This window comes from Lampetra fluviatilis, chromosome 37 (assembly GCF_964198595.1).
Source record: "Lampetra fluviatilis chromosome 37, kcLamFluv1.1, whole genome shotgun sequence".
Lineage (NCBI taxonomy): Eukaryota > Metazoa > Chordata > Hyperoartia > Petromyzontiformes > Petromyzontidae > Lampetra > Lampetra fluviatilis.
Window position 1 is genome coordinate 6,966,812 of NC_136311.1, and position 14,774 is coordinate 6,981,585.

The window sequence follows — 14,774 nt, forward strand, 5'->3', positions numbered from 1 at the left end:
GGCGCAGACCGCGAGCCACGCACGCACGCAGGAGTTTTTGCTGTCGTTTCCGATCGATTTCCTTCATTGCTGTACTTAACCTCGTTCGGTTTTGCCTTCGTCGTTTCGGTGACCCAGGTGAGCCTTGCAAAACGAGACCCATCGCGGATCTCCTCTTGAGTTCTCGCCGCGGTCACACGACATCAAGCGTGACCTTGAATCGGACGTAGACTGCCACTCGGCGAGAGGGCGGCAGGGCAGGCGCGCGGGGGGGGGGGGGGGGTTGAGCCGCAAAACACCGCGGGGGCCGTCGGCAGCTCGCGAGTTTAGCGAAGCCGTGAACGGAGGGCGTCTCGTCGCCTGTCGCACGGACGAGACGTGCGTCCCCGAGCAGGTGGGAGGATTATCCCCGAGCGGCGTAATCTCCATCTCGCTCGGGCAATGGTCGAGGAAGAGCCTCGGGGATTATTAATTGCGGTCACTCGAGCGCCGGCTAGGGGGACTCGGGCTTCGGCGAAAGGCAGCGGAGGGCACTCTGGTTGTGTTGACGTATTAAAAAAATAAGATTAACGCTTACACAGGTACTCCTTTATTACCACTTTCCCTGTTGACTTTGTCGAAAAAAAAGTCGGATATATGTTTTACCGCTTCAGTCGTGTTTTTTATTGCACTGTGGTTAAGGCTGCTTGGCTTGTAATCACAACGTTACGGGTTAAACCCCTGTTGGGAGAGGGAGGGATGGGGGGGGGAAGTTGATGACCCAGCTCATCAGCGTATTGGGATCGATAAGTGAACGTTATTTTTTTTTTGTTCTACGTTACTTTTCCGAACGACCCAAAGAATATAAAGTGAACGGTAGTCCGTCTTACAAAGAGAATGACCCCTGCTCTGTGGAAATGGAAATTAACGACGACTGGCTTAGGAGCGCCGACGAAGGTGAAGACGCCAATATGTTTTCGAATTTGTTTTTATTCATGGCGCAAACATTGTGAGTTGGTGACGATTCTGTTTAAACCAGGTGAGAACCCGTGTCTGGATGAACTGGTAAAAACAGCTGTGCCCACGCTCAACGCCTGGAGGAGGTTCAGTTATTTAACATGCATCTGTCCGTTGAGCTCAAAGCCAGCACTGCCATTAGAAACAAGCTGGCGAGCAGGTCCATTAAGGGAGGGGGCCTCAATTTGGCGAGGGGATTTGACTGCACTCACAAGACAGGCGTTTTTGCGAAAACACACAGACATACGCACAACCGGACGCAAGCATTTCGCGCACTTGCTTAAAAGAAATTAGCGAAAAAGGCGCAGCCCTGCAATTGCCCCCATCGGCCGGCTCTCCTGGCACCGAGCACCTCGCCAATGAAGAATCGAGCGAGTGAGCGAGCGAGCGAGCGAGCAGCCAGCGGACACCTTTATCTTACCCGCGGTGCAGATGGTGAAGACGACCTGCACCGAGTCGAAGAAGAAGAACATGACGAGCAGCGACACGGACGCGCCGATGGGCAGGAAGAGCGCCTGCGTCGAGTCTATTGTCTGGATGCCTGCAGACGGGGGAGGGGGGGGGCAATAGTGGGGGGCACAGTGGGGAAAGGCGGTGGTGGGTGGAGGGGGAGAGCAGAGCGGAGGGAGAGAGAGAGAGGAGATAGCAACAGGAGTAGAGAGTGGACACGGAAGACGTTAGTGGCGTAGCATGGCCGACTACCAGGATTAATTATCATTAATCACGAAAATGACAACACAGCTGCTTTGGCTGCTGTGACTTGGGTCGGCGGATATGGCGAGTGCATGGGCGTAGCGAGTCTGGAAAGGGCCCAGGTGTATTTAATCAAATGGGCGCCCCCCCCCCACACCTCAACGCCCACTACCCCGACCCCCCTTTCTCTCCTTAGCCCAGTGCGCCTTGGCACCTTCGGACCGCGGGGGGCCCTGGTGCAATTGCACCGCCTACACACTCGATAGCGGCGCCACTGACGGGACACGAATGCGCTGTCATCGCAAGGCGCGCGCTGTGCGCTGCAAAAGCAGGATGATGGGGAGACTTGTCGACTCTGTAAAAATCCCCGCGGGAAATCTACCCGGCGAAGCTGTAAGCTTTGTGAAGTCGCTCTTATCTGGATGGTGGCAAGTAATCACAGGAGGGAATGGTCCGAGTTGACTGCGAAGGGCGCGGGCACAGAGCATGACGAAGAACAAACTGCAACTCTCCGCCTGAATTACTCACGCGCACTGCCTCGTAACGGGGAAGGAAAAAAAACTGGGAATAAAGTTGGCTAATGTTTCACATGATGGCCAAACCCTTCGGCAGCAGCGTAGGGAGGAACACCGACTCAAACGATAGAGTTGCCGCCGAGACAGATTCTTCTGATCTAAAGCAGCGTCAATAATGATGGAAACATTGGCGAGGGCGTTTTGTTGTTGTTTTTGTCGTCTTGTGCCATCGCATTAGGGTCCACACCGAAGCTGCTCTAATTTATTTTTCCGAAAAATTAATAGGTTTTTTTACATTTTTAAATGTCTCAATTGTAGCGTCTTACATTTGCACAGAGCCAAACACTGACCGAGATTATGTGCGTCGGTGGGAAGGCAGTTCCTGCCCCATTCTTTTTTAACCCAGTAAACCCACCACCACCTGCGCAGAAAATAATAACCGGCCATTTGGCTTTGGTTCATCAGCTGTTGTGCATCGTGGCTTCGCGTCTTGTATCGCGTAGTGAAATGGATATCCTCTGACTTCACTTTGTATCATTAAAGGGTCCGTCTTACAGCTGTTCAGATAAGTTACCAGCCATGTAACAATGAACCCCCCTCCCACCCTCACGCCCAGTAATTGCAGTGGTCCCTCGGTTTACGATGCCATCGATTAACGATATTTCGACTAACCATCCGCCCTCCCATGGGGTCCCATTGTTTTTATGAGCGATACATTTCAGATTAACGATACGTTTACGATATCACAAGGACCCGCCAATTTCGCCCAAACGGAGCGCTCCTAAGTGGACTAGACAGCAGACCTCAGCCAATCAGCGACGCCCTTTTATGAGCGTTTTGAGAGCAATCGGCTACTAAGATTTTCAGTGTTTAATGTGCGTTGCTTATCGAAACAGCAGAAAAGGCGAATCAATCGCTTATCGCGGTGGAAGGGTACGCGGGCTAACCGCGGCGGCCACGAGGTGGCGCATGCCAATACGTCCCGCGATGATGTCACTTGCTAATCTTTTCGGCTTATTCGCGCATTAGAACCGCGGCTCGGTGACAATGCAGCGAGCGACAGCGGAAAATTAAAAACGCCGGCGTTAATTAAAAACACGCGCGGCGCAAAAACGGGGGAGACAAAGCAAAATCCGTTTCATTACAAATGGAATGAAACGCGATTTTTTTTCTCTTCTTACAATTTTTGGCAAATTTATTCAACCGCGCTTTCAAAGATACACCGCGAATGAAATTGACAACGTCGACGAAAAGATAATTGAAAGAGCATTCGCAGGATGTCACGTTACTTGGGAGGGGAAGTACCGTGGGCAGAGGGTGCGGGGCACGCCGTGCCGCCACAAAAACTCTCTCAGCGTCCACGTTCCGTGACCCTCACGGGAATTGATAATTGTCGCGATGGACTAAGTGACCGGTGGACGGCAGCATGGATGGAGAGACTATTTTCGAGGTGAGAAATCCGGCCGCTGAAGGAGACGTGGGGCAGAGCACGTGAGTGCTTGTGCGGTGTGCGAGTGACCGAGCGAGCGAAGAAGGTGAGTAATTGAGTCAGAGAAGGTGAGAGCGAGCGAGCGAGCGTGATTTTTTTTATGGACACCATGTGATGCTCGCAAAATCAGGAAACGCGCTCAGCTCTTTCACTGGTCGACTCAAGCTCTCGTAAACTCTTCATTTGCCCGTATAACCCAAGGGGCAAATGCTTTACCGTTCCTCCCGCAAAAGTGGCGATGCCAGCAGAGAAAGCGACTCGCAATTCAAAGGTTCGGGGGGTTCAAGTGCCGCTTGGGTGTCTTACTCGGTCCACCACATCACCCTTCGTGCAACACCTTTGTCAATCCACTGCTGGATGAAAGCCTCGCCATGCCGCATCGGTCGTTAGAACATGCTGGGCAGTGGGTTAATGGTGAATGGGTGGTAGTGGGGGGGGAGAGGTGGAAGGCCAGACCGATTCCGATAGCATTCTGCTACTGATATTAGCCGTGGTTGAGATAAAAATTCAGGTCGCCGGGTTTTTTTTTTCCGAGTGTGCTGCTACCACTTACGCCAACGGTTTGGCTACGTATGGTGTGAAATAAGTTCAACACATACGTACATCATCTCCTTGTCCCGTGATGACTCGATGTCATATGTAGCAAAGATAAACAAACTAAAAGGCAGCTCTCACGAGGAGCTATTTTTACCTCCATCTGACCCATTCCTCTGCGCAACCGCTCGTCCGGCGTGGCGCTGCGTTTACGTTCCGTGCGAACGCCACGAATAAAACGGCACCACTCGCACCACTGGACCGCTGGGGCCCGCGGGTCACGACGCGTGCGCATGAACGCGCAGTCACACGGGGCGGCGGGGGGTTAACCACGACGGCCTCCCTGCCGTGGTTGACACGAGGACCCCCGCACCAGCAGCTCGTCCGTGGCACGGCATTTTTTTCGCATGCTCGCGATTGCTCGCGGCTGCACGCCGATGCACCCGGTTGCTTGTGGTTATTTCCCAGTGTGTACGCGCGACGTGGAATGTTTTGCGCGAAGCATACGCTGCGTACTGTTGTTGGTGCTCGACGCCCCCGTGCAGTTGGGAGAGTGACCGCCGCCCTCTTTGTCCTTCTCTCCGGGGCCCGGCTCATCCATGTTTAGGGACCTGCCGGTGGAGAGGCGGCGGCACGGGAGAGACAGTGACACAGACGCTCCATTATCAAATGCAAATGCTCAGGCTTAAACAGATGCAGCAGTGAAGTGTGATGGATGAGTGGGGGCTGTCAAAGCAATGAGCAGGCAGTGTTGAGATTCAGGTCGAGTCTGGACTTCAGCCGCCTGTGATTACACCGAGCGCTCAAGTTGAGCGAGTTGATGGTCGCAGGTCCATCGCCCCGACTTCTGGCACTGATGCTCTGCTAACAGTCGTATGCACAAGCTGACGCTTAAACAAACTTGCAATGAAGTGGCGGCACGGCCCAGGTGTCAGAGCTGTGAGTCAGCACAGGTGAGATCGTGGGATAGAATCCTTGAGTTTCAGGCGCACTGTGATTATACCAGGTGATGAAATGCAGCAAGTGGATAGCCTCGGCTCCATCACCTAGTGACTGCAGTATTAACATCTGTATCAACAGCAGCAGAGCTGTTGTGAGTGCGCAAATGTATGCCTTGTCTTATGAACATGATGTACACCAAATGGAAAAATTAAACTAAATAATTTATATTATATTTTTCCAGGTAAGGCCCACTTGATTTATATAGCTTATTTTCAGAAGTGACCTGGCCACAAATGATAGCACAACGAAGTGGCTTATCACGTGAAAATGTATAGCAACCAAACACTTTCAATGCATGTTTATAAATGTGGAGGTGAGAAAAATCCACGTGATCATAGGGAGAACATGCAAACTCCAAATGTACAGGTGAAAGGGTTTGGGATAAAACCCACGACCTCTTCCATACCAAGCGAGGAAAATTAACATCTCGCCACCGTGGCATCCTATATTGGGGACGAGACCCACCAGAACATATGTACATATAACATGCATTAGCACAGCTTCAAAGGAGTTTAAATAGTGCATAGAGTAAAAATATCTTGCCAGGGCAAGTATAGCCAGACCACCTCCATACATTCAGGTCAAGAGTAAATATGTTCAAAAGACTTGCCCCCCCTCCCCCTGATACCCCATCCCCCCGAACCTCCCCCCTCCAACCTCCGCCTCCTCCTCCCTCCCCCACCCGTGCATTCTAATCTCCACCAGTTCTGGGTTGAACCTAACAAAGCATATTTAACGTGAGAATTAAGGGTCAGTGCTACGCAAACCATCGGTAACATCGGTAACATCGCGTTCCGTCCGTCTGACAGCGGCTGACGGATGCAACTACAAAACCTCAAAGAGTGGAACCACTGGGACTGCAAGCGCACACACGGGGCGGAAAGTGGGGGCACAACACTTCGGGTAAACAGATTTGCGCACACTAATAGAGAGAGCATAGGGCTCACTGTGAACCAGTTCACCTGCTTCGCACAACGGCCTGCACAGGGGGACAACACAAATAAATCTCCCGAGAGGCGGACGCAAACGTTAGTTAGCGGGGCAAAACGTTCTCGAAGAAATACATGAACTAAGATGTTTGAATTGAAATTGGTGGGGAGGTGGGTGGGAGGGACAAGAGGTGGGCAGGTGGTTCAGAGGTTAGAACGCTGAGGAGCTGGCATTGCCAAAATCCTGGGTTCGAATCCAGGTTTCATTGGCCTCTTGATTACAACCGAGTTGTCAAGTGCAGTCAGTTGACGGTCTTGGCCAGGTCACCAATGACCGCACCAAAAAAACTAAATTTGGCAATGCACTGAATTCAACTAAATGTCCAGATGCGAGAAGAAATCATGAGTTTGATGGTCATGCGACGAACACTTCCCGCACCTCCGATTAGCACGGTTGACTACGTACGGTGCGGAAGAGGTTCAACGTACCATACATGACGAACAACACATGGCACAACCCGAAAAACGCAACCGGGAGCCAAGAAAACTCTGGGTAATAGCGTGCATGTAAAAAAAAAACCCACCTAAATAATTGCGTCTAAATATTTCCCAATAAAAAGTAGAAGGAATTTTTTTTTCCCCAACACAAGCATGGCCCTTAATTCCCGAGCCAATGAGTATCACCCGCTCCGACAGAAAAGCATTTCGCATGGATCTCGGTGAACAGGAGGTTTAAACGGTTTCCATTACGCGGCAGACAGCAGGCGAAGGCATTAGTGCCCTTTGATGCCAATGGATCCCCTGTGTGGCGGCCAGCTGGGACGGTACGGACGGGGCCCTTGTCCGCAAGTCGCACACACAAACAGGGACAAGTCACCAATGCATACAAATCATAATTGCTCACACACGTACACATACGCACAACAACAGCCACCGTTCGCCACCGAGTGACGGAGATGTCACCCCCACAGCGATTGCGCCAGGCTAGGTGTGCTTTTTCGACCACGTGAGAGGTGTACAAATTTTACTGGCAGGCTACGGGGACAGAGCCAGGTGTTTAAAGTTAACGGAGATGAGTGAACCACCTGTACTCCCCCCACTGTGCCGCACAAAGACAAAGATCCCACGTAAAGCCTTCCCAGACTATTTGGGCAAGTGCTGCTAGCGAGCACCTTTGAAGGCCGGTACGGCACACGAGGGAGTGGGTGGTGGCCAGCACCCTGCCCGGCCACCTTAGTCTTCTTCGTGCTGATATTCAAACGCTGTACAAGATACTCATTTAAGACACATGCACTTATCAAATTTGCACACACATCCCACAAGCGAGCTCGCACATGGATGCACGCATACAAACAAACACACGCGCAGATGCACACAGGCCTGTGCGCACACGCCCCCACACACATGTGCACGCACACACGGCCTATTGTGCTGGAGCCCTTTTGATTAATGCCACGTTTTGGAAATTAAAAAAAGGCAGAAAAAAAACAAAAACGCACCATTGGAACAGGAGAGGGTTGGCTCTCAACATTATAGCTGCTGGTGATGATTACAGGCGCACGCACGACCCCCCCCCCCCACCAGGAAACTAGCTGCTATTACAAGCTGTGAATAGAAAGGTTTATGTAAACCCAGGAAACTAGATGCTATTATAAGCCATGAATTGAGAGGTTTATGTAAAGCAAGACTTTGCGGGACTGCGCCTGCGTCTGTGACGCCCGTGCAAAGTCAACGCGCGCGCGGTCCATGACTTCATAAATTAAACTCAACGACGGGATTCATTGAGCAATGGAGAGGTCCCCGCACAGCCTGACCGGGCCGACTAACTCGGCTTGCTTGAATTTTAGCGGTGGAGGTGTGGGTGGGGTGGGGTGGGGGGGTGTGAAAAAAAAAAACATCAGGCATAGAAAATGTTCTAGAGGTCGGAAAATATGTTGCCGTCCCAAAAACTCTCTCTCCGTGTCCACGTTCCGTGAGCCTTTCGGGAATTGCTAATTGTTGAGATGAACTAAGTAGACGGTGGGTGTTCGGCGGCATGGACGCAGAGAGATTTTTCGGGATTGTAAATCCGGCCGTTGAAGGAGATGTGGGCAGAGCACACATGGCTGCCTGTGCAATGTGTGTTTGTGTGTGAGCGAGCAAGCATTAGTGCGCGTGAGCGAGCGAGGTGAGTGAGTAATTGCGTGAGAGAGCGAGCGAGAAAGTGAGAAAATGAGTGAGAGCGAGCAACTGAGTGTTAAGGTTTGGTACCTTGATCAAAAACCTATTTTTGTCGTCTATGCCACCGTCCACTGGACACGAGTTCGCCTCAACGAGCAAAACAGCGGACAGCAGCAAAGACAACGAAAAACGGCGAGTGAGTAAATCTCACCGGAAGCTCCCGTAGACGATGAGCAGGATGGAGATGAGGAAGGTGGACACCTGGCTGGAGTCCACCAACGAATATGCCCTGCGGAAACACACACACAAACATTGGTGTCGTCGTCGTCGTCAAAAGGACCAATGCCAGAAACATTACGACGAGCAAATTCATTGATTAGGAATACAACCTGCACAGTGGAAGGGGGGGGACGAGGAGGGTTGCCCTCTGACAATGATGGACCGAGAGCGATGATGCCTGCTGACGACGATCGTTACACTTGGGGTTCACGCATCGCATCACATCACGCATGTGTCAGGAGTTTACCAATTAAGCAAACGGGTAGGTGCGGGGTGGGGGGAGGGCATTGCTACGGTAAGGCTAAAGACACAATAAAAAAATCTATATGACGCTGGCTTACGATCGCGGACCCCCACCCCCCTCCCTCGAATCGCGTCCACGGAGGAGGTGGAGAATTGTCACAAGCATTTAACAAACAAAAAAACATCGCACAATAACTGCAACGTTACGGGAAACTAATCCGGCGATCATCGAAAAAAAAATAGTGGCGACTCTACTAGTTTACCAAACCGTTGTTTGCACACTTATAGCAGTCCTCCTCCAACCCCAGTAAATCCGCAGTGAGTGTTAATGCTTTTTTGTCCGCTTAATTAAGATAAACTAAAGCTGTAGCAAGCAGGTCCTGATTACATCCCTGTACCGCAGAACTATACCTAACAATACTCCAATCTCTTGTTGTTATTTAAGGCACCCAGAGCAGCAAACGGCGAACCCATGGGCCTTATTTTAACCAGGTGTGGGCTAATCGTGTCATCTTGTTATAGTACAATGAATGGAGTATGATGATGGTGGGAGGGGGGGGTGTGGTAAAGGGTTTAAAAATTACTCCATGGGCATACAATCCTCTAATTTTGGAATTGGCCCAAGGCAGCCGGATACACTGGTCTACTCTTGAAAATTACTTCGCAGAGCCCTTGAGTTAAGCCAGTCAGCAGCCAGTCCATTGAGACAATGCTTTTCTTTTCATAGGAGAGGCCTGGGGAGCTATGAATATAGGGGTCGAGGCCACCTTTTTCTAATGCAGGAAGTAAAATCCCCTCCCCAATTATAATCCATTTGTCCGAACAGCTTGGGTAGGCTTACACCCCCAGAAGAGGATTTGGCCACGGCTGACGACATCGAAGATGATGTTGATGATGACTCCATTTGCGTATTTCGGTGTTATTTCTATCCTGAGATGAAACAAAAATATATATATACTGTTGCCATTCTTGCAGCAAGCCGTGTCAACAATCGCCCTGGAAGAGGACATTATTGGACTACCGTACTTCTCGTGGTTTCTTTTTGGTGCAGCAGTTGGCAAGTGGCTTGAGACCATCGATTCACTCTGCCGAAGAACAGAGCCTATTCAACAAGGCATCTTAAAAAAACCTGGATGCGAATCTAGGATCTCAGAAGCGTGGGCCTCATTGCTCCGACGCAATATTTCGCACCTCTCACACAATGTATTTATTCAGCACGAAAAAAAAGAACAGCGGAATAAATAATGAGCACATCAGAATTGCAACAGGGGGCCACTCGAGGCTTAACGCCACTCTCCACCCCCACACGCCGACAAACCGCAGCACACTGCACGGATGTGGCAGCTGCAACTCAGGTGGCAGCGCAGGGGTTAGAGTTTAGGGACGGCGAAGGTCGCCACCGCCAGGCTCGCGGTTCGACTGGGGCCACCAAAATCGTTAAATCGTTCCCGTCGCCGCGGCCCAAACGCGACGTCAGCAATGGTATCCAATTCATCACCCGCGCTTCTGAAGGGTTCTCAATGCGCAGGCATCTAACATGCCTTCACAACCCTTCACCCATCCCCAAACCCATCCCACCCACCGCCCGCCCCACCCCGACAAGAATCTTGAATGTGCATCTCCAGCTATGGCAGCGAAAATGTAACTCGTTTCATATACCAACGAAGTAGCGCTCCCCACGACCTGATGACTTGTTACAAATTCGGTGGGGGGGGGAGGTGGTGGGGAAGGGGGGGGGTCCACGATTCGATTACATCCAAAAACAACTTTCAGAGGCAGAAGCCCGCAAAGAACAGAAGCGACGGCGGGAAGGGTGGAGTGGGAAAACCCATCAATCACCCACACAGCGGCGCCATCGGCCGCACGCACGCGGCCGAGAAGGAAGAGCCCCCCCCCGCGTGGTGCCAACTCATCCCTCTGTGAAAACAGGTGGAGGGCTTTGTGTCAGGCAGGGCCCTGCGGCATCGTCACATCTTGCCTCTGTCACAACCGGGGTGGTGGTGGTGGGGGGGTCGCCGTCGTCTTGCTAGGTTTACCTGCTGCATCGCCGTGACGACACCCACAGCGGACATGTCAGAGATCACTGTGGAGGTTTTAGCGTTTGCGCTGCGGGGTCCGGCTCTCCACCCTGCATTATTTGGGTTGTGCCGCTTTGTTGCTGTCATTGTTTGGCACGATGTCTAACGTTTCGCTGCACATGCCAGCGGAAGAGTCTTGATTCAATTCCCGAAGCTATAATATGCCTTCGTTGCCACTGACCACAACCTTTACTACGGGTCAATTAAGTTGTCTTTTCTGTTGACTGCTTGATGTGAGATATAAAAATAAGTTTTTATATAAACAGAGAAGAGCCCGTTGAGAGCAGCAGTTTTATTTTCTTTCACGGAAGATCTGGGTCAAAATGTATTTATTGTAACAGCAAGGGGTCTAAGAGTGCAAACAATTCACAATTCAGAAAATAAAGAAACGATATGGGAACACAACGCTGAAACAAGACAAATTACCGATTCAAAGTAACAGAATACATTCAATAAATACTTGGAGGAAATACCCACGACACAGAAAACACGATGATAAAATCGACACAAAAATAAAAATGTAAGCGTGGGAGCATTTTGTGGAGGTAACACACTGCCCAAGAGGATACGCTCCGCAGAGATGTAAGCACTGAAATCCGCTCGTGTGTAGGAGACATGTGGATTGGTGCGTCGCGAGAGACCGTGAGAAATGGCGATGGCCTGAGAAGGCTCCATCCACGTACTCCGAAAAAGGGCCATTGCCCAAAACGTCGCCGACTGTATAAGATTTTTTTCTCATCAGGCCACAGCGCTATTGACGGACTTGAGTTTTTGTTGAGTTAATCGTGGAATGTGACACCACTGCCAACGCAAGATCACCAAATAATTTGTTTCATTTTCATCCAGCAGTGGATCTATCCATCATGGCTGATGACGACAAAGGGCATTGTGACTTAACACAAAAAAAAGGCGACAGGCCACTTGTGGTTTAGTAGTTCTGTCAAATTACGTAACATTATTAAAAATATAACACACCCACACAAACACTGTTGATTATGGCATGATGATTTTTAAATCCTTTATATTAAGTTCACTTGCTTGCTTGCGCGCTTACGACCGTGCAAATCTTTCGGTCGTTTATTAACCCACTTCCCATGATCCAATCGAGCTGACATTTTGCACACAGACTCGTTGTGCGTGACAATTTATTTTCGTGAAATTTGTTTCCAAAATGTTACACTTTTTAGGAAAAAATAAATTATATTTAATTACCAATTGCTTAATGGTGGCAGGCAATCATCTGACCCATAGGTGGTAGCCATCTAAAGCCAGAGGACGAAAGGACTCTAGCCGCCACGCATATAAAGGATTTATAGTGAAAAACTTTGTTTTTACGGGTTAATTTTTATCGGCTGCATCTTTCGATGTGTGCGTATATCTGCAAATGCGATTCAAAACGTGAGGCGACCAATGTTCCGCTCTCGGATTTGCAAAAACGGTTCGTTTTCCTACTGTAGTACAGTATTTGCAAAGGCGATCCCCAATAGTTTTGGTGACTGCATGCGGTTTGTCTCCATTTCACATCTTCCCGTTTAGGAATTACCCAAGAGAAACGATGGACAGACACACCGACAGATAGGCACACTGACACAGAGACAGATACCAGGAGAAAAACACCAACAGATACACAAATACAGCCTAAACAGACTGTTGGGGCAAGTACTTCTGGCGAGCATCTAGGGAGGCCGGCACGGCACACCTATGGCAATGTTTACACATCGTACCAGGTGCTCATTTGAGATTTAGGCGTCCTAGGGGAGGCCCAGGACAAGTTCAGATAAATCGCCACTGATGTTGGCCTTGAGCGGGAATTGAAACTCGGGTGGTTGGGTTCGTAACGCGCCGCGCCGTCTTTCCACCCACCCACCCACAGGTACGCGCTCACAGAGATAGACACCAGCAGATGGGCAGCGTCGTAATCGGCCAATCAAACAAGAGGGCAGCCTCATTGAGCTACAGTAAACCATGGCGTGAGAGCCTCGCGTGTCCTTTGCCCACCAGCACCTGCACCACACCCGTGCTCCGCTTCAGGTAATCAGACGGGCCGTGCCAGGTTGTTTGGACTACGGGTCACAAATCCACGTATCGTAGCGCGATGCATCTCGCCCATCAATGCCGTGTCCTTGCACGAACCGTTGTGCGGCCATCCCAAAACGTTTGCTCAATCAAAACCAATTCCGCGCGTTGCTGTAATGGTGCGCACGGCAGGTGTCACCATGCTTGATTTATGGACCCCGCTTACGCACGCTCTGACGAGCCCAAGTCAGAGGAATGCATTTATTATGATACTTCGATTCGTCGATTCAAGAGCCGCTGTTATGCCCACCACGCATGTATCAATCGTGCGCAACGCGCGAACAAACCGAGCGTCGAGTTTGGCAAGTTCGGCAGGGTGGCGGCACGGTGGTTGTACCACTGGTGTCTTAACCACAACAAGGGCCTGGGTTCAAATCGCAACTCGTGTGGAGTTTGCATGTTCTCCCCGCTGTTTTGCGTGGGCTTCCAATGTGTTCTCCGGTTTCCTCCCATCGTTAAAAAAAAAAGTTAAAAACACACACTCACACACATTATGTAAATGGTATTAGCCAAACATTTCAATGTTTAAAGATTACCTGAACACTACTACATTGGAATAGGACGTGGAAACTTTGCTGACTAATGCGAGAAAAAAGGCCGAAAGAGAATCGTGAGATCCAGCGAGGTTTTCCTGGGTAAACATGCATACATAAAATACAATACGTTGCAGGTAATGTTGTTCATATGGTCCCCTGCAGCCACTAGTGGTGCTACATTCACCACAATGTTGACAAAAATAATAATATTAGATTGACTTGAGACCACTAAAACGTGAAACATTACCAAATTACCAAGTCCAACTTCAAGCGAAGGGATAATGGAAATCGAATGGGCCGAGTGTTAATATAAACCTTGGATTATTCTTACCCTCTCTCCACGTGTTAGATCCTTTTGTAATGCATTTACCCAGGTAAGCCTCTATTTTTTTTCACCAGGTAAGACCCACTGTGCTGTATAGCTCTTTTGCAGAAGCCACAAATGATAGCTCAACTAAGTGGCTTATCACGTGGAAATTTAAGGGAGCCAAACACTCTAAAGAGCATGTTGATTATAAATGTGGGGGGAAAAACCGGGGGACCCGGAGAGAAAAATCCACACGACCACGGGGAGAGCATGCAAAGTCCAAAAGGACAATGAAGTGTCAGTGTCAAGGGGGCGACAGATGGTTCAAGCCGTGGCCTTTAGGGCAGCTTCTGGAAGCCACGTGATCGCTGGCAGCAACAAAAGATGGAGACTCTTTTGAAGGGGACCCACATGAGCCACTCAAAGATGAACTTGTGTTACATAAAACCAATTACTGAAACTATTTTTTTTAAGTCGCCCTATTACCATATTCCATTACCGCCATTGCTGAACAGCCGAAAGAGGGTACCATTCCCCAGAGGACGCGCACCATGGTGATGGAATTAATTGACAGTGGCTCAGCATAACGACCACAAGAAAGGTTATAACATGGCTTATAACCAGCACCGCACTGCCTCCTCCCCCCACACCGCCAAGTTGAGTGGCGAATATCTGAGAAGGTACTGGGCCTCACCTAGTTCAACTAAAGCATTGAATAAGTATCCTTTGCATAGTGTAAATGTAGGGGTGTTACGGAGGAGCTGTATGTGTAGGGGTGTTAGAGAGAGAGCCGTTATGCATGGCAGCTTATGGGAAACAAACACAGTGGGCGGGGCTACGTGAGTGCACGGGGGGGGGGGTGCTCTCAACGACGTCCGCACCAGGCAGCCCGAGGCCCCACCCCTCAGCGGGGGTGGAGTATAAAGGGGGATGTGTCAGAGGGCTCGGGGCAGAATGT

The 14,774-nt window shown here is 50.2% G+C and overlaps 1 protein-coding gene across 2 annotated transcripts in view; it reads right to left on the reverse strand.

The window, feature by feature from the left end:
* The window catches only part of SPPL3 (signal peptide peptidase like 3), an 88,613-nt gene that overhangs the window by 16,290 nt on the left and 57,549 nt on the right, over positions 1-14,774 (reverse strand). Inside the window, exons 2-4 of one of the 2 annotated variants that reach the window (XM_078873727.1) lie at positions 8,509-8,586; positions 4,714-4,817; positions 1,397-1,516 (exon numbers count right to left, since the gene is read on the reverse strand). In XM_078873727.1, coding sequence (XP_078729853.1) covers positions 1,397-1,516; positions 4,714-4,817; positions 8,509-8,586 — 302 coding nt within the window. The remainder of the gene's footprint in view (positions 1-1,396; positions 1,517-4,713; positions 4,818-8,508; positions 8,587-14,774) is intronic. The other variant, XM_078873728.1, reaches the window with a different exon arrangement.